Source organism: Trachemys scripta, chromosome 2 (genome assembly GCF_013100865.1).
Source record: "Trachemys scripta elegans isolate TJP31775 chromosome 2, CAS_Tse_1.0, whole genome shotgun sequence".
Lineage (NCBI taxonomy): Eukaryota > Metazoa > Chordata > Testudines > Emydidae > Trachemys > Trachemys scripta.
This window is the reverse complement of record NC_048299.1, coordinates 162,794,825-162,814,786: the sequence shown is the minus strand read 5'-3', so window position 1 is coordinate 162,814,786 and position 19,962 is coordinate 162,794,825. Positions and strand designations below refer to the sequence as shown.

The 19,962-nt window shown below is 38.9% G+C and overlaps 1 protein-coding gene across 2 annotated transcripts in view; it reads left to right on the top strand.

Moving 5' to 3' along the window:
- The window catches only part of KDSR (3-ketodihydrosphingosine reductase), a 33,746-nt gene extending 14,550 nt beyond the window's left edge, over positions 1 to 19,196 (top strand). The window contains exons 6-11 of one of the 2 annotated variants that reach the window (XR_004644643.1): positions 1,883 to 2,074; positions 3,042 to 3,125; positions 14,191 to 14,274; positions 16,594 to 16,695; positions 17,021 to 17,478; positions 18,198 to 19,196. Coding sequence is in view for 1 of the 2 variants with exons in the window: in XM_034762103.1 (XP_034617994.1) it covers positions 1,883 to 2,074; positions 3,042 to 3,125; positions 14,191 to 14,274; positions 16,594 to 16,695; positions 17,021 to 17,140 (582 nt within the window). In the remaining variant the exon portion in view is untranslated. Of the gene's footprint in view, positions 1 to 1,882; positions 2,075 to 3,041; positions 3,126 to 14,190; positions 14,275 to 16,593; positions 16,696 to 17,020 lie in introns of both variants that reach the window. The other variant, XM_034762103.1, reaches the window with a different exon arrangement.
- The last annotated feature ends 766 nt before the right edge of the window (positions 19,197 to 19,962 follow it).

Genomic DNA, 19,962 nt, shown 5'->3' with positions numbered 1-19,962 from the left:
GTTTCAGTTTAGTTAAGGCAAATACTTGAAATCATGTAGTACAATAGCCACCACAGATAGTGGTTGTATTAAATTTACTATTAATATCTTTCTCTTGTTTCTGCAGGGGAAGGTTTCAGTTTATTTAGGAGCTTTTTTATTTTTTGCAAGGCATTAGACTTTAACTTGGGTGTGTTTACTTAAGTGCATTACTTAACTTTGGGTGTGCATGTATGGGGACAAATTCTGCACTCTGTAGATGGCCTCAGGCATTGTCACTTGTGTGTTTCTGCTGTACTAAGTGGATGGAGAATTTTTTTGTCAGGGAAAGGCTGTTCAAGTGTTGACCCTGGTCCCCTTGTGTGTTGTGAAGTGTGGCTCTCTGGCATCTCTGAGTTACCATTATTGGGGGATGACATGCAAGAATGGCAAGAGCATGGCCTGTGGATTCACTCTAAGCAAACGCAGGTTAAAATGCAACAGCTAAAAAAAACTTCAGGACCAGACTCCAAAGAGAAACTGCTGAGCTCCAGTTCATTTGCAAATTTGACACCATCAGATCAGGATTAAACAAAGACTGTGAATGGCTTTCCAACTACAGAAGCAGTTTCTCCTCCCTTGTTGTTCACACCTCAACTGCTAGCAGAGCACCTCACCCTCCCTGATTGAACTAACCTCGTTATCTCCATACTGATTTATACCTGCCTCTGGAGATTTCCATTACTTGCATCTGAAGAAGTGAGGTTCTTACCCATGAAAGTTTATGCTCCCAATACTTCTGTTAGTCTTAAAGGTGCCACAGGACCCTCTGTTGCTTTTTACAGATTCAGACTAACACAGCTACCCCTCTGATAGAGGCTAAAATGGGGACTACAGCTATGATAGCAGCCCTTAAACTGCTGTAACAGCTCTGGAGCTCAGTGGCTATGTGAGAGGATTTCATTCTTGATCCCTGTGGAGGTCCTCCACGCAAAGCTTGCTTACTTGAACTTTGCGTAAGGGTCAGGATTTGGTCCTTACTTTGAATATTGGCCCTCAAGCAGGGCAGAATATTGAATTAGCCTACAGTTTAGTCTGTGACTGATTACGATCTGGGTCACAAATGATCTGATCTTGTGAGAAATCTTTTCATACTTGTGACTCAGAAAAGGTTGGCTAGCTTTTTTGTTTAACTGAAGTCAAGTTAAAGCGTCTTTATGGTTTTGTTCCTCCCTATATAGTCTATATTTGTTCTGTACTCTAAAGTGAAGCACTACAAAGATATTTAGGCATCAGTTGTAAAACGATATTTAAAATATTAATTCAGTATCTTCCACAGTCTCCTGTCAGTTAATTGCAATACCACTCTGTTGGAGGCACAAATCAACACGCTTTTCTCTCCCTTTGCTACTCTGACAGTCATTGGACAATCTCCAAAATCTGTTGCTTATTTACAACAAACTACCTTCCTGCTACCTATCTTTAAAACAATGGCACTATCTAAAGTTTTTAGTAACTTTTATTCTTCACAGTATTCTTTCATATGATTGAATATTTAAATTAATTGTTTCCTTGACAGGTGCCAAACGCCTTATCTATCTTCAGATCAGATTCCAATAGTTGAAAGTTGCTAAGCATACTTTATTTTGAAGACCAGCATCTTGTCTGGGTGCATTATTAAATGCACTAAATAGCGTTAGGATATATAAAAAAATAAAGTGTGTGTGGTCAAGATTCTCACCTCAAGCATGTATAATATTCTAAACTCTGGATATAACTATCCTTCCTATAATTAGTTCTGTTAGTTAGTATAAGCCTCTTATGGTTGCTGTGCTATGACTGATATAAATATGGATTTTTGAGATGCTGAACGCTAAGAATTTTGTATATGTACAATTCAAATATGATCATAATATTTGCACAGAGGTTAATGGCAGTCAACTACTTGGGTAGTGTTTACGCAAGCCATGCCGTAATTGCTACCATGAAGGAACGAAGAATGGGAAGGATTGTGTTTGTATCATCTCAGGCTGGACAGGTGGGACTATTTGGTTACACAGCTTATTCTCCAACCAAGTTTGCTCTTCGAGGATTGGCTGAAGCTCTGCAAATGGAGGTATGATTATCTATTTCTCAGCTACTTGTAGCATAATTGGTAGATATTAAAAATGTTGCATCTCTTGCATCCTTATGTATGATTTGATAATCCATATTACTAAAATGCCTCTGCACAACAAGCCCAATTAAGAACAAGATAGCAGCCTTTATGATTATTTAAATGAAACTGACCCTTAAAATGGTTCTAACAGATTGTGTACAGTCTTTTTTAAAAGTGCAGTTCTGATCTGAAAGTGACCAGTTAAAAACCATTGAGTAGCCATGTTTGTCAATAATTTCTGTATCAAATATATTTAGTTTACACGTAAAAAAATTTTCTAACTGCTAGGCCTACTGTTCTCACAGTCAAGTTGTGTTCTTTCCATCTTGTGCATCATTGCCAATGACAAATAGTTAAATGCCACATTAAGCCCTCAGTGACAGCTGTGAAACCCCATTACTGTTTATAAAGTTGCACAGGTATAACTGAATGAAGCTCAGTAAAGAATTCTGATGCATGAGAAGGCATAGAATCAGCTCATTCTTAGTTATGTAGGCTCCTTCAGTTACAATAGAAGGGGGAAAAAACAGTGAAAACCATTTTAAACTGAATTAGGATGCTATAATTCTCTCTCTCTCTCTCTCACACACACACACACACACACACACACACACACACACACACACACACACACACACACACAATATATATATATATATATATAAAAATGCATCTTTTTTTCTCAGTTGGTTCTAAGAGCAGAGCAGTACTTAAAAAGACTCACAGACTTTAAGGTCAGAAGGGACCATCATGATCATCTAGGCCTGATCCTGCGGGAACTGGTTGTAAGACTGTATACATGTTTGCAGAATTTTAGCCTGTTTGAAACATCTCCTCAACGCAATACAATGTCAGTATAAATATATGAAACTTAGCAATATGTCCCTCCATATTAAGAGATGCAATTGTTTTTTCCAAAAAACAGGTAAAGCCTTATAACATCTATGTAACAGTTGCCTATCCTCCAGATACTGACACACCTGGCTTTGCAGAAGAAATCAAAACAAAGGTAACTTAATTCATAAAAAATTTTGCACACAAGTCCAGGATTTATCACTTCTGAAATTAAAATGCGTTGTCCACTGTGTTCATTAACATCATGCATTATATGTTTAAAAAAATAAAATATCCTCTAAATGTCATTAGATAATGCTACTGAACTTTAACTGTCAAATGTTTATCAACAGGAACATTCAAAATCCATTACCTTGTAATAAAACATTTTATTCAGATCAGTATTTTGTTTACAAAGAAATTTACGTAAAAATCTACGTATATTTTCTTTACCAAGTCTTGCTGAAAAGTCATAAAAATGGGACCAGTGTTAACCATTGTAAACCTGTCTACCTTGCTTCAATACTGGTTTAACAGAAACAAAAGTCTTACTTAACTGCTTAATATTTAAAGTTTAGAAGTTATTTGATTTAGATGGGCCAAATTTTGCTGTCCATTACACTCATGAACCTATGAACTAAGTTGTTTTCAGGGGTGTAAGTAAGGGAGGATTTGGCCATAATTAAGGATATGATTTTGTCACCAAAGTCGCATGACTTTAATGGAACTCCATGACTACTTCAGCGTCAACCCCCCTGACCCCCACATACACACACCCAGACAGGTCACTGGCTTCCATGATTTTTTGTTTATTGCCCGCAGCCTGTGCGTGACTTCGATGAAAAATTGCCATTACAAAATCTTAACCATAATGTAATATTAAAGTACGATGGAAAGTATTTGTTTTTCTCTTGGTATTAGATACCTAAATGCAATTCTACCGTATCTCTTTCCACCCGTGTGTTTGCCAACAAGGGGCTTTTATTTAAATAAATATATAAAAAAATCCCTAAATATTCTAATATAGGATGAGTTCCTTCTCTTCACTAGACCTTCCAGAACAGATCACCAAACAAAAGCATAAGTTTTTAAAGTGCTACATGGCTACAATTCATGTTGAAGTTTAAACTGAATACTGAGAAGATGAGGCTCCTTTTATTACCACATAAAGTCATAGACTTTAAGGTCAGAAGGGACCAATATGATCATCTAGTCCAGTGGTCTCAAACACGCGGCCCGCTTGGTTATTTTCTGTGGCCTGCGAGCTCCTTGTGGGCCCTTCCCCCGCCCTCCCCCAGCGTTTACCTAGAGGGGCTCCGGCCCGACGCGCCCCAGGGGCAGGGCAGGCTCCCTGCCCTGCCCCCGCGCCGCTCCGGGAAGCAGACGGAACCTGGGGGAGGAAGGGCGAAGGGGGGTGTGTGTGGCTGTTGCTTCAGGCACCACCCCCAGCAGCTCCCATTGGCCGGGAACAGGGAACCACGGTCAATGGGAGCTGCTGGGGGCAGTGCCTGAAGCAACAGCCACACCTCCTCCCCCAGATTCCGTCAGCTTCCCGAAGCAGAATGGGGGCAGGGCAGCTATGGAGCCTACCCTTCCCCCGAACCCCTCCTGCAGCTGAACCCCCTGCCGCACCTAGCATGCACCCCAACCCCCTGCCCTGAGCCCCCCCCCTGCACCCCTCCTGCATCCTGACCTCCTGCTGCACCCTGCACCCCGACCCCCTGCCCTGAGCCCCCTGCGGCACCCCTCACCCCTCCCGCACCCCACACCCCAACTCCCTGCTCCCCCCGGGGTGGGGATTTCAGGGAAGGGGTTGGAATGGGGGCAGAGAAGGGGTGGGAAGAGGGGGGGCAGGGGCGGGGCTTCGTGGAAGGGGTGGAGTGGGGGCGGGGCCGAGGGCAGCGGGAGGGAGGTGTCAGTAAATGCGGCCCTCGGGCCAATGTACTAGTCCTCATGTGGCCCTCATGGTCATCTGAGTTTGAGACCCCTGGTCTAGTCTGACCTCCTGCACAACTCAGGCCGCAGAAACTCACCCACCCACTCCTGCAACAAACCCCTAACCTATGTCTCAGCCATTGAAGTCCTCAAATCATGGTTTAAAGACTTCAAGGTGCAGAGAATCCTCCAACAAGTGGCCCATGCCCCGCGCTGCAGAGGAAGGCAAAAAACTGCCAGGGGCTCTGCCAATCTGCCCTGGAGGAAAATTCCTTCCCGACCCCAAATGTGGCGATCAGCTAAACCCTGAGCATGTGGGCAAGACTCACCAGCCAAACACCCAGGCAAGGATTCTCTGAAGTAACTCAGATCCCACCCCATCTAACATCCCATCACAGGCCATTGGGCATATTTACTGCTAATAGCCTAATTTTGCCAATTAATTGATCTTTGACTATCCCATCCTACCATCGCCTCCATAAACTTATCAAGCTTAGTCTTGAAGCCAGATATGTGTTTTGCCCTACTGCTCCCCTTTGAAGGCTGTTCCAGAACTTAACTCCTCTGATGGTTAGAAACCTTTGTCTAATTTCAAGTCTAAACTTCCTGATGGCCAGTTTATACCCATTTGTTCTTGTGTCCACATTAGTACTGAGCTTAAATAATTCCTCTCCCTCCCTGGTATTTATCCCTCTGATGTATTTATAGAGAGCAATCATATCCCCCCTCAGCCTTCTTTTGGTTAGGCTAAACAAGCTGAGCTCTTTGAGTCTCCTCTCATAAAACAGGTTTTCCATTCCTCGGCTCATCCTAGTAGCCCTTCTCTGTACCTGTTCCAGTTTGAATTCATCCTTCTTAAACATGGGAGACCAGAACTGCACACTATTCCCGATGAGGTCTCACCAGTGCCTTGTATAACGGTACTAACACCTCCTTATCTCTACTGGAAATACCTCGCCTAATGCATCCCAAGACCGCATTAGCTTTTTTCACAGCCATATCACATTGGCCACTCATAGTCATCCTGTGATCAACCAATACTCCAAGGTCCTTCTCCTCGTCTGTTAATTCTAACTGATGAGTCCTCAGCTTATAACAAAAATTCATGTTATTAATCCCTAACCCTAACCTTGCACTTTTCACTATTAAATTTCATCCTATTACTATTACTCCTGTTTACATGGTCATCCAGATCTTCCTGTCTGATATCCTTCTCTGTATTGGCAATACTTCCCAGCTTTGTGTCATCCGCAGACTCTGTTAGCGCACACCCACCATGTGCTGCTCTTGCTGCTTCTCCAGGTACTTTCCCCAAAGCTCCCATTGGCCGCGGTTCCCAGTTCCCGGCCCATGGGAGCTGCAAGAGCACAGAGCCCTCTACTTGCCTCCCACCCCCCCTGCCCGGGGCTGCAGGGACATACAGTAGTTCAGCCGCTTCAGGGAGCAGCACAGGGCTCGCGGCGGCACGGGATAGGCGGGGGGGCATGGGGAGCTTGGCGGGCCGCACAAAAGAACTCCACGGGCTGCACGCAGCCCGCGGGCCGCGTGTTTGAGACCCCTGCTCTAGCTCATGAATAATGAATTCAGAGAGAAGCTGCTAATGGTTTTAAAAAAAAAAAAAAATCAGACTCTGCTCTAATTTTATGCTAACTGGAAGAAGAACGTATCTTTTAAAGGAATACTAAATAAAGATGTTCCCTAATTTGTGGATTTTAAATCAAGGCCAAATGCTTAATGTAATCCTTGCTTATATGCTGTTTTAGGTCTAGAAGACATGAGTGCCTGTTTTTTCTCCATTGTACATTGGACAGCCTTACGATCAAAGAACAGTCAGAGTAATTGTAGGGTGTCTTAAAGTTAGAGGGAATAGTTCGATTTCCTCCCACCACCACCACACACACACACATTTAATAAACAACCAACAATTTATATTGCAGTAGTGCCCAAAGGCCTTAGGTAGGTTTAGGGCCCCATTGTGCTAGATGCTGTGCAAATACACAAAAAGACAGTCCTTTAATGTGCATTCTAAGCTTTTTTTGGGAAAGATTATATTTTAAAAACTTAGCTGTTACAAAAAACACTGCAGATAAATGATAGAACTCTTTAAATTTCTTTTCACTATGCTATCCTGCATTTTTTGTTTCAACACCTAATGTTACTGTCACTTAGCTAATTTTTATAGCCTATTTTACTTCTCATATAATGTTCATTGTTTTGGTTGCAAATACTACAAGAAAATACCTTTATTTTATTGTTTTAATAAAAAATCCCCCTATGGTTTATAATGGAATAGAAAAAGACACTGAAGTTTTTCTGGTGCATTTAGTATTGTAAATTATTGCATTTTTGGCATCTAAAATCTAAATTTTCAGCTACACCTTAAATATGCAATTTTCCATTATTCCTTATCTCACTCTGTTCAAATAGATTTGCATTAGGACTATCAATTGAAGTTAACTCAAGCAATTAACACGCAAAAATAGTTATGATTAATTGCAGTTTTGAACACACTGTAAAACAACAATAGAATACCAATTTAAATTTAATATAAATATTTTTGGAAGTTTTTCGACATTTTCAGATATATTGATTTCAATTGCAATACAGAATACAAAATATACAGTGCTCATTTTATATTATTTTTTATTATTTATTGCACTGTAAAAAAACAAAACAAGTAGTATTTCAGTCCACCTCATACAAATACTGCAGTGCAATCTCTTTTTCATGAAAGTGCAACTTACAAATGTAGAAATTTTTTTACTTAACTGCACTAAAAAACAAAACAATGTAAAACTTTAGAGACTAGTACACTCAGTCCTACTTCTTGTTTAGACAATTGTTAAGACAAACAAGTTTGTTTACATTTATGGGAGATAATGCTACCCGCTTCTTATTTACAGTTTCATCTGAAAGCAAGAACAGGCAGGTTCTGCTTGATAACAATCCAAAACAGTGTGGACCATTGCCCCTTCATTTTCATCATCTGTGTCAGATGCCACTAACAGAAGGTTGATTTTTCTATTTTGGTGATTTGGGTTATGTAGTTTCCACATCAATATTGCTCTTTTAAGACTTCTGACAGCATGTTCCACACCTCATCCCTCTGATTTTTGGAAGGCACTTCAGATTTTTAAACCTGGGGTCAAGCACCAATCTTATTGGTACCTTCTTTTGTTACCAGATTTGCCTGTTATTTGGGGGTATGCTCATTTATTAGGGTTATTCTTTTGGGGTGGAGGGATATTCTGTAATTCTGTCAATGTACTGCTTGTGTCACTTGTGTTCTCATACGGAGCTCTACTTCTCTCTGCTGCAAGTTCCCTCCCAATGGAGCTATTCTGCAGGACCTAGATTCCCCAGGGTTGGATTCTTCCGGCCCCAGAATCTCTCTCACACACACACACTCACACTCACACACGTCTGAGAGGACCGGGTTAATCAGCACTCCCAAGTTGGCCCTTCATATGTCCTTGGACTCAGTAGGCTGGGACAAGCAGCATTTCCGAAGTGTCACCCTCGTAGGCCCTTGGATTCAGCAAGCTGGGTTGAACAGCACCTTCAAACTGTCACCCTCATTTGCCATAGGCACCGCACCAGAATAGAGTACGCCTGAGCAGGCTGGGTCGAGCAGCACTTCCAAGCTGCCATCCTCATATTTCCCAGGTTCAGCACGTCCTTATCCCCACTTTCACATTACAATTGTTCCGGTAGTAACCCACTTGATGAGCAAATCCCATAGGATTTTTGGGTGCTGCAGGGATCTTTTTAGCTTAGGTACGAGGAGTGTTCCTGCAGAGCAAATGAGGAAGCCAAAAACACCCACTGGGGGAAAGTGGGAGAAAAGCAACCAGCTTAACCATTGAAGTTATTTATTGCCAGGTAATAACCATAGTACATTCACCTACTTGGGCAGCACAATCAGCCAGGGGTGGAACAAGCCAGGACATACAGAACAAAATCAGTAAAGCCAGAACACCTTCAGGAGCTTAAATACAGTCTGGAAATCATCAAAATAAGACACCAGAACCAAACGCAAGATGTATCAGAGCTGCGTACTTTCAACGCTACTTTATAGTGCATAATGCTGGGGAATGAGATAGTATGCTTCTCTGCTTCCACAATGACCTGTCCAAACTGTCTTCATTCCATACAACCTGTCTCAGAAAAATCCTCGGTATCTTTTGGCCCAGAACAATCTCAACCAAGATCTGTTGATACAGTGCAGCTAAGAGGATCAGAGCACCATCATTGCCAGGAGGCGTTGGAGATGGATCAGTCATGTGCTTCGGATGGAAACTGATTCCATCACCAGAGTACCAATAAGATGGACACCTGAAGGCAAGTGAAAATAAGGGCGCCCGAAAACAACATGGCGAAGAGCTATGGAAGCTGAGCTGAAAAACCAGGGGCACAGCTGAGGAACCATTGAAAGACTTGCCAGAAACAGACAGAAGTGGTGGAGCTTCGTCATTGCCCTAAACACCAGAGGCGTAATAGGAACATGATGAGAAATAACCATAAGGGAGTCAAACAAAATAGTTATAATATTAAATCTAACTTAAATTTGATTATAAAAGTCAGGTTTAGAAAACTATAACTGATCACACAAGTCAGGGTCAGAAAGCTATACAGAGAGAGAGAGAGAGCAAGAGAGACTGACAGGTTCTCACCACTCTGTGAAGCTTAAATCGATCGGGGGTCCCAGGTGGTGGTGGTAGCTGAGGGTCCGGAGTGCTGGAGACAGGCAAAGTCCCCAGCACGATCAGTCAGGAGAAGATGAAGTCCCAATGGAACTGATGCAGATTTTGAGTATGGATAGGGGTTTCTGTAGGGAAACAACAATGGTTCAAGGGAGAACACTAGATTTGTTTGTGTAAACTGATGGCTCCAGGGAGTATACCAAAGTTGTTTTGTTCAGGCTAGACCATGGGTCGGCAACCTTTCAGAAGTGGTGTGCCAAGTCTTCATTTATTGACTCTGATTTAAGGTTTACGTGCCAGTAATACATTTTAACGTTTTTAGAAGGTCTCTTTCTATAAGTCCTATAATATATAACTAAACTATTGTATGTAAAGTAAATAAGGTTTTTAAAATGTTTAAGAAGCTTCATTTAAAATTAAATTAAAATGCAGAGCCCCTCCCTCCCCCTGGACTGGTGGCCAGGACCCAGGCAGTGTGAGTGCTGCTGAAAATCCGCTCGCGTGCTGAAGGCAGCACGCGTGCCATAGGTTGCCTACCCCTGGGCTAGACAATTGGAACTGATCATTCCTGGCTATGGGCGGTGTTCCTTGGAGGGAGCTCACAATGCAATGCTTCACTCTTTTGGATTCCAATAAAGGATTTATTACTACAATTGGTCTGATAACTACTGAGCTGGGGTGTGCAGGCATGGGTTCATTAACATCTGGAGCAGAGATTTTCCTCCATCATGCAGTGCTTCCCTGCTTTTTTGGTCCCAGAATTCCGTACGGTTCTTGCCGTGGAATCTCTGTTCTCCATTCTGTGTGGCAATGGAGATGTCTCCCTGTCCTATCTTCGATGCAAATGAGGCTAGGGGAGTTTCCTTAATCCTGTCACCCTTATCCTAGGGGTTTAGGTGCATCTCCCACTGCCTTCTCATTGTTTTTTGTAAATCTTTCTTCTGATTGGTTTTGGTTCAAGCTGGGGCGGGAAGGTCTTTTGTGAGTCAGATTGGCTGGGTACTGCGCCCTGGTTCCCCAAGAACGCAGACCTGCTAGGTAACCCTTTGCGCATTGTTAAATCAGCAGTGAAAGTCTTCTTAAATAGAACATATTCTGGGTCATCATCTGAGACTGCAATAACACGAAATATATGGCAGAATGCACGTAAAAGTCACGGAGCAGGAGACATACAATTCTCCCCCAAGGAGTTGAGTCAAAAATGTATTTAACTCATTTTTTCAATGAGTGTCATCTGCATTGGAAGCATGTCCTCTGGAATGATGGTCGAAGCATGAAGGGGCATACGAATGTTTAGCATATCTGACACGTAAATACCTTGCAACACCATCTACAACTGTGCCATATGAATGCCTGTTCTCACTTTCAGGTGACATTGTAAATAAGAAGCGGGCGCTATCTCCCCTAAATGTAAATAAACTTGTGTGTCTTAGTGATTGGTTGAACAAGAAGTAGGACTGAATGGATTTGTAGGCTCTAAAGTTTTGTTTTGAGTGAAGTTGTGTGGTTTTTTTTTTGTTTGTTTGTTTGTTTTTAAATGCACTACAGTACTTGTATGAGGTGAATTAAATACTATTTCTTTTGTTTTTTCTTTTATCTTGCAAATATTTGTGATTAAAAATAGTGAGCACTGTACACTTTGTATTGTGTTGTAATTGAAATCAATATATTTGAAAATATAGAAAAACATCCAAAATATTTATTATACATTTAAATTGGTGTTCTATTGTTATTATTTTGTTTCTTAAAACTGCGATTAATTGCAACTATTTTAATAATTAATTTAATTGCAATTATTTTTTGTGATTAATTTTGATTATTTTTTTAATCGTTTGACAGCCCTAGTTTGCATACTTTGCTATATATTTGGAAATAGAGTATCTTCCTTCCTACTGGACTTTATTTTCTATGCTGTTTTAAATTAACACTGAGATTTTTCACAACTTGTAGTTGAAGATACTTATGTATCTTAAAATATTTCTCGGGCCTTGGTATGCATGTTAAACAAAAGTAACCAAACAAAGATTGAGAATCTTAAATGCTGACATCACAAACGTTTTTTAAAGAATCAGATAGTCACTACTCCTTTTACTGAATTTGCAAAATCGTGATGCCACTGACACTCCCATCCTGTTTCTTAATGTTCAGAACTTTACATTCACCTTTTGTTTCGTATTTGACTACAGCTGAATCTTTAATGTTTGAGCAAAACCCTTTCTGCTATTCTTGAGTTAGAATGTACATCTGTGCAGGAGCAGACGTCTGTCTGGGTTCAGCAAAAATGGTAATCGTTTGAAATTTGTGGAAAGTAGTTACGTACTTCATGGGACTGGGAGAAATTTGGGTTCGGTTTATGAAGTTGTGATGAGTATGTGACAATTGTGTAGAATGTGTACAGTAGTCTTTGCAGGGTGAATTGATTTTAATCAAAGCAGTTTAAATCAAATTTTAATAATTTAAATAATTGATATTAATATTTTGGTTATTTTCCAAATGAGTAGTTCATTCTCCCTGGTTGGTATAGTCATTAAAACATTGATTTTTGACCAAATATAGCTTATGCTAAATATGGCACGCTTTGCTAATCAAGAGGGTACAATATATTTATGCAAACTTAGATAAGTAATTACCGGTATGTAGCTTAACATACACTTATTTAGATTCTTAATTTTTATGTTTTTGTCGGGGGGGGGGGAAGAGGGGGTTTGTTTGTTCGTTAGTTTTTTATAAACTAAGGATTGGTGTCAAACTGCATTTGGATGGAGTGGGAATTTAATTAAATGTACAAAACCAGCGTTTTAAAAGGTTTTTTAAATAAAACTACCTTAAATGTGCTGGATACTTACAGCTTGTGTTTCAAAAGTCGTTTGCATTTACAACTGCTTTGTTAAACAAAGGAAATATTAACTGTAGCTAGTGAATTAACAGATTTTTCTGATCACAATGGGCCAGATATTCAGAAGTGCCCAAACTGATTGAATACCTACCTCCCAGAGAGATTGAGAGACACAAGGCGGGTGAGATGTAATGTCTTTTATTGGATCACCTGCAGTTGATGGAAGGGACAAGCTTTCAAGCTTCACAGAGCTCTTCCTGAGACCTGAGATCCTTTCCACAAGCAGTTGGTCACTAAAAGACATCACCTCTCCCACCTTCCCTCTCTATACTGGGGGACCAACACAGCTACAGCAACACTGCAAATTGAAATTAATGGCTGTTAAGTGCCTAGTCTCCTTATGAACTTTTGGAAATCTCAATCTTTAGATGACTAAATACCTTTGAAAATCTGGCCCCTATGTTCTTCAAAACTTTAAAATTTATAGATCTCATCCTCTCCTGGTTGGTTGTTTTTGTTCCCAGTCAATTTCTCAACTTTGAATAAACTAGTCCAAATGAAGAAAATATTCTCTGCACCTGATAGCTAAATTGAAACCAAAAGTAATCCAAACCTTTTCTGCACAACAGAATCTGTGGAAGTACTTCTATCTGGAAAAATGTAAAACAGCAGCTTCATTGTAAAGGCTGAAAGTAATATTAATTTTTAATGTGGTATGTGGCATTGTGATGTTTCCAAAGCTTGAGATGACCTCAAAAGTAAAGATGTTTTTTCCTAGTGATTTTTTTTTATAGAATTAAAAAAGCCACCCCCTTTAAATCATTAAAATTTGAGGAAGGCTCATTGAATCAACTTTTTTGTTTCTATATTTAAAGTTTACAGTAAATTTAGGACTTAATATAGGAAGTCATAATTTGACATTAAATTTTGAACAGGTTTATTTTAAAAAATAATGCCTCGTATTTAAATTTAAAAAAATCTGATTTAAAAAAAAAAAATTATCCACCCTGAATCTTTGCTAATCTCTATAGCTGTGCATGTAGTTAAATGCATTTTATGTGCACATGCCAGCTAATTTAAATGTATAGTTAACTTCTTACAGAGCACTTGAGCACTACAGGCCTGGAGTTCTTGTGTTAAAGTTGTTTATTAATCTGGAATAGGCTGTTGTGATGCAACTAAAGATTCTCTTATAATGGAAATGCACAATGGAGTTCGTGTATATGATCTTAACAAGGTATTTCATGCTCTTGAAGTTTTGACTGTGCAACCTCAATGTTACACTAAACAGTTTCTGTATTGGAGTTTTCAGTCTTGGCCGCTTAAACTTCAGCGGCAATTCTCAGAGCAGTATGCTTGAGATATAAAATTGCCCATCTGCCTGAGAGCTAGGCATGCCAGACTCTTGTTTGTTTTTGCTCTTTTAACAGACCTGTTAGATTAGAAGAGATCTAAATGATAGATGCCAAGTTATATGTGCCTCGAGGTGAAAGTGAGTGAGGGTGGGAGAGAGCAAGTGATGGAGGGATGGAGTGGGTGGGGTCTCGGAAAGGGTGGGACCTCAGTAAAGGGGCGGGATAGATCCTGAGTTGCACTTAAATTCAAAAAGTGATCTTGTGTGTAAAAAGGTTGGAGACTACTGACTTAAAGCCAAAGACAAGTAAATTACATGACACAAGAAATAATGGTAACAGAGTATTTTTTGTCTTCTCTGTGTTGTCAATATAATCAAATTTATAATAATACTTCTGTATCTTCTTTTAAAGCCTTTAGAGACTAAACTAATTTCAGAAGCCTCATCTGTTTGCCAAGCAGAACAGGTTGCCAGAGTTATTGTTAAAGATGCCATAGTAAGTAATTTTTAAAATAGGGTCTTTGAGGGGAGGCATAGGATGGGAAATGATTGCATGAAGTACTTGTTTAAAGATGTAAATAAGAATTGTTAAGTATAAAAACATTTCTTCTGCATGGAATGTTACTTGTATTTTTTGTACAGGAATGTTATTCTTTAGCATTTCTTTATTTCCCTTTCGTCACCCTGCCCCCAAACATCTTTCATTTAATCTCTTGGAGCTAACATGTCTTTGGAGCGTCTACTCTTAAGACAAAACAAAATGCAGCAATGTCATGTCAGAATAAACACAAACAAAAATTATGAATGTTTAAAATATTAAAGATGTTCTCCAGGCATCAAATGGTTAGTAAAAGGTTACTTGCCTAGTGCCTATAAAAGATCCAAGAAAGCCTTTAATTTCTCTGGTCGAGATCAGTTGACACTGAAATAACTATACAAAAATTCATAGTATTCTAGTGTGTGTGAGTATTTGATTTGTGAATAATCATAGTGCAGAAAATCCCACTGGTTGTAGCAATGGAGACATCAGCCTTTCCAGCACCTCTTTATTCTCAGAGATCTTGTGCTATAGAATCTTCATTTTTAAAGCACAAAGAGAAATGACATTGGGGGAGTGCCTTAAAGCACGTCATGAAAATAAAGTGTCATCACGTTTGTTTGCAGCCACATACTGTCAAATTTTGTTTCAGTTCTTAATTTATTTATATGGTCTGACTGACAACTGCAACCCAATAGTATAATTTATAGCCCTAGACAGGGCGGGGCTATCCCTTTCTTACTTTAAAAACTTGACCTAAACCTTCACCAAGTGTGTGTTTGGGTTTTTTTGAGTCTTCACCCACATGCTGTATAGTTGTTCTTGGCTATTTCCAGATAACATAAAAAAGTAAACCCTATGGCCAAGAGAATGCAGTACAGAACACTGTTTCAGAATGTCCAAACATGTCCAAAAAAATAATTTGACCCCCTCCCTTTTATTTATTTATCATGACAGGTAGCTATCTTTCTGTTACGTGCATAAGGGTTATCCAGAGTAACAATGATAATAAGAAGTAAATACTTATTTTCCATTTTCCCAGTATTTTCACCAGGGGGCTGCCTGAAAATTAAGAAAATTTGCAATAGTTATCTGTGCAGCAATGTTCTTGGGGACAATTTCACTATTTTGTTGAATGAGAAATTCTTGTTCATGGAAGCCAAATACCATTTTTCATAATGTGCCATATGTAAAAACAAATCATACCAATTAAAGACTGCTAGGTGGACAGGTCTACTCACACTTACTTGAGAAGGCTGTATCTTCTAGCTAATGTTAAATCTTTTTCTGCATGCTTAATTTCACGTTTGTACAGTAGAACCTCAGAGTTACGAACACCAGATTTACATACTGACCAGTCAACCATACGCCTTCTTTGGAACTGGAAGTACACAGTCGGGCAGCAGCAGAGACCAAAAAAAAATGCAAATACAGTACTGTGTTAAACGTAAACTACTAAAAAAAAGAACGGGAAAGCAGCATTTTTCTTCTGCATAGTAAAGGTTCAAAGCTGTATTAAGCCAATGTTCAGTTGTAAACTTTTGAAAGAAAAACCATAACATTTTGTTCAGAGTTATGAACACCAGTCTCCGGGTGTTTGTAACTGAGGTTCTACTGTATTTCTAGCACTTAGAGACCACGTTCGGGAATCAGATCCCCATTGTGCTGGATGATGGGTGAGGGTGTGGGTGCCCAGTTATGCGTGCATACATATGAAAAAAGATGGCTCTTGCCCTTAGTCATTAACCCTTGGATTTGTTCAACCTTCCATGTGCACTTTGATTTTGAACACCTTATTCAGGTACTTAAGCAATCTACAGCTCAAAACAAAAATGTGTTTTGGGTCACTATCACCCAACATAAAGTAAAGCTGGTATATTTTCCACATGTACCTAAAAACTGTTGCTCATTTTGACACATACTGTGCAGGTGAAGGAATAAGTCTCTAACCCCACTTTAAATGAAGTACCAAATAAATAGCATCTACCTTCAGCAAGCTAACCTTGATAAGGAACAAGCAGTATTTCATTCTCTTCAGATTCTCTAACACTTTTTTAAAATAATGTGTTTTTTTTTTTTTTTTATTAATTCTTACATTTCTTTTGGTATCACTTTACTTCACAGTACTTGTCCCCATTGAATTAAGGGGAATGGAAGGACAGCATGAGCCTTAAACTAACCAATCTGTTTCATAATATTACTTTCAAACAATTAAAAGAGAATTTTGCAATTTGGTAACCTTTTTGTTTGTTTGTTTTAATTTCCCCTCTTTCCCAGCAAGGAAACTTTAACAGTTTTATGGGCTCAGATGGTTACATGTTATCAATACTGACCAGTGGAATGTCACCTGTCACTACTATTACTGAAGGTCTTCAGCAGGTAAGATCTGGAGAGGCTGTAATTTTTAACCATATTTATTCACAAAGATTTAGTCATACTTTACATTTTCAAATACTTTACAAACCTTGATCCTTCACCTCCATGAGGTGAGAGGATATTGTACAGATATGGAATTTTGTGGCATAGATAAGTTAACTAATTTGTCCAAGAAAAGTCTCCAGTAAACTTTTATTCATTCACTGAATTTATATTGCTTACCTGCGTGAGGCTGTGTTCACTTATTAAGTAAAAACAGTCATGTTGTATAGACTATAATAAAAAAAAAAAAGTTGAAATAGCTGAAGTTCTTTCTCTTTGCTTGCAGGTTGTTTGCATGGGCATTTTTCGCATCATTGGTTTGTTTTACCTAGGAAGTTTTGACAGCATAGTTCGTCGATGCATGATACAAAGGGAAAAATCTGAAAGTACAGATAAAACTAAATAATCTTTACTCACTGAATCAGAAGAATGTTACTTTTGGACAGCTTGCTGCTAAATGGGACTTAGTTTCTCACCTGAAGACTTTCATTTAAATGCTTGGATATGTGACAGATGAGTTCCTTTGAAATGGAAATAGAGAACAAAAGTACAACCCCAGGAAATACCAAAACTATGCAAAAATATGAATGAAGACTAGTTTTTTTCATTGGTGTGAGTTGGAGAAACATTTGTGAATCTAGAGACTGTAAGTGTGAAGAGTAAAATTTCAAAGTGGGTTATTTGCTGGTAATTCTGGACAAATACTTAAGTTTTCTTTCTTTGATGGTGTGTTCAGAGATAAGGGTAAGTACCATCACACATTGAACCTAAGAAGTTTGAACTCTCCTTGAAGAGAGTTTAGGCTCCTAATAGATTTCCACAACCATATTTTAACTTTGAATGTTCTGATTACTTTCCCCATTGTCTGTTTACCGATTTACTGACTTATCCGTGGCTTTCATCATGCACTACTATGGCTGTGGGATTGTTAGGTGGGAGAACCATACCTATATGATCCAAAGCTTCTCAGTGTGGGAGTAGTTGAGATATGCTTTAGTAGCTACATACTCTTCTAAAGGGAGATGAAGAACCCATTCTCCACTGAGAAATGCTGGGAGATATTTTTTTTTGGCCTTCTGAAATACCTTCTAAACAAATCAAACCATTAGAACAACAAGTAGTTTAAAATTGCTGAAAGCCACAATCTAATTTTAAATTGATGTATAATCTTCTTCTAATTTATTCCCTTTTCTCTCCTCAGCTCAACTGACAGTAAAGGTAGCTTAATGTTGCCATTATGCACATTTTTAAAAACTGCAAATGATGAGCCAAACAAGTAGTTAATAGAATGGGTTGTAATTAAAATGTTAATTTAAAATGCTAGGCTCTTCCAGTAGCAGGAATGTAGCTTTCAGGAGGGTCAAAATGGCATTCCAGGTTAATTTATCCCTGGATGTGAGTATACTTGTTAGGATGACAAGGTCTGGTTTAAAAATACACTCCACTCTTTTGCTTTTTATTAGATGCACATATGAATCAAGACTGCTTCACATCTGTGCCAGACTACACTGAACCCAATATTTTCTAACCGTTTTAAGTTTCTAACACTGAAAATGCTTAGTTCATAACAATGATAGCATAAAGAGATTGTGATCTATTGTTCAGTTGGACTACTACAGTAAGTGCCTATAAGTCTTCTTTTGCAAAAGCTGAATCTTTAATATTTGTTAGCACTCCTACATTTTTAGATGTCAGGTTTTCCTAGTCTCAATCCATATTTTAAAGTTTAAACCTTAACTGGTAAAATTTGTCATGCTCACTTCCTCTACAGGAATAAATTTTAATCAAATATTGGGTGAAATTGATACTGTTTCTTAGTCTTCTATATGCCTCATCTAAGGAATGGTTTAATGGGACACTATATGCTAAAATATTTTTTCTTATCTTGCATTAACTGGAATAACTTCAAAAACTTAACTCCTCATTGATACTATTACCCCTCCCCCCCGTGCAATTAGTTTAACTTACTGGGTTTTTTTGCACTAGCACAGTGCTGCAATGTTTGCTATGTAAACCCTATAGGGGAGTATTCAAACTGACCATCTAAACAGTTTCTCATTAAGAGACTGAGTGTTTATACTAGGCTTTATAATGCTCTTCACAAAGCCTATGTTTGGGGGCCAACCTACCAGAGTGCCTCTTTAAATATGTAAAATTTGCATGCCTCTAATTATCAGAAGAATGCATAGATTTGAGCATAGTAGGCATCCTTACAATTCTAAACAGCTGAGTTTCACAGCAGAAGAAACTATTTTGCATATACATTAGTTGCTCTGTGCTGTTTTTTATGGATTGTGTATTATGGAGCATTTGTAATAACATCCAGAGTCATTGTTTGCTTTGTTTACTGAAAGTCATCACAGCCCATTCTCTCAGGACCTGATATATCTTACTAGTGTGTATATTATACCAAACCTTGATATAAATCAAGAATAAGATTAAATAAAAGTGTTCAAACCAGATACCAAGTCAATGAGTTCTGATATATCTTACTAGTGTGTATATTATACCAAACCTTGATATAAATCAAGAATAAGATTAAATAAAAGTGTTCAAACCAGATACCAAGTCAATGAGTTCTGACAAAATGCTAAAAATAACATCAAGTTTCTGACTTGTATCAAAAGCCTGAAGGCCAAGATTTCAAAAGCAACAAGGGACTCTGGGTGCCTCAATTTCTGGGTGAACTTTTAAGTCTCAAGGACTGTTTTTTTCAGAAACTGCTGAGTACCCAAACTGAAAATTGGGCCCTGTTTAAAATATCATAAGTTGGGTAGCCAGTCACTAGCCAGTTTTGAAAATGCTGGTTGAAGATTCCAAATTAAGTTTGATGCTTGCTCTTAAAGTTTGTACTTAAATTAATTCAGTAGTCTTATCTAACATACCATGGCCAAAATCCTGCAGAGAGATGTGCATTTGCTTAACTTTGCACGTTGTAAGTAGTCCCATTGACTATGGCCTAGTCTACACTTAAAACTTAGGTCGACAAACAGGTGTGTGAAAAAGCCACATCCCTGAGTGTTTGTAGTTATGCCAACCTAACCCCTAAATGTAGATAGATCTAAAAATGCTTCCATCTATCTAGCTGTCATTGCTAGGGGAGGTGGAGATCCTACAGTAATGAAAGAAACCCTTCCGTCACCATAGTCTGCATCTACATTGCAGGGTTACAACCATAGCTAAGTAAGGCTTTGCAGATTTAACCCTATATCTATTTTAGTAGTGTGA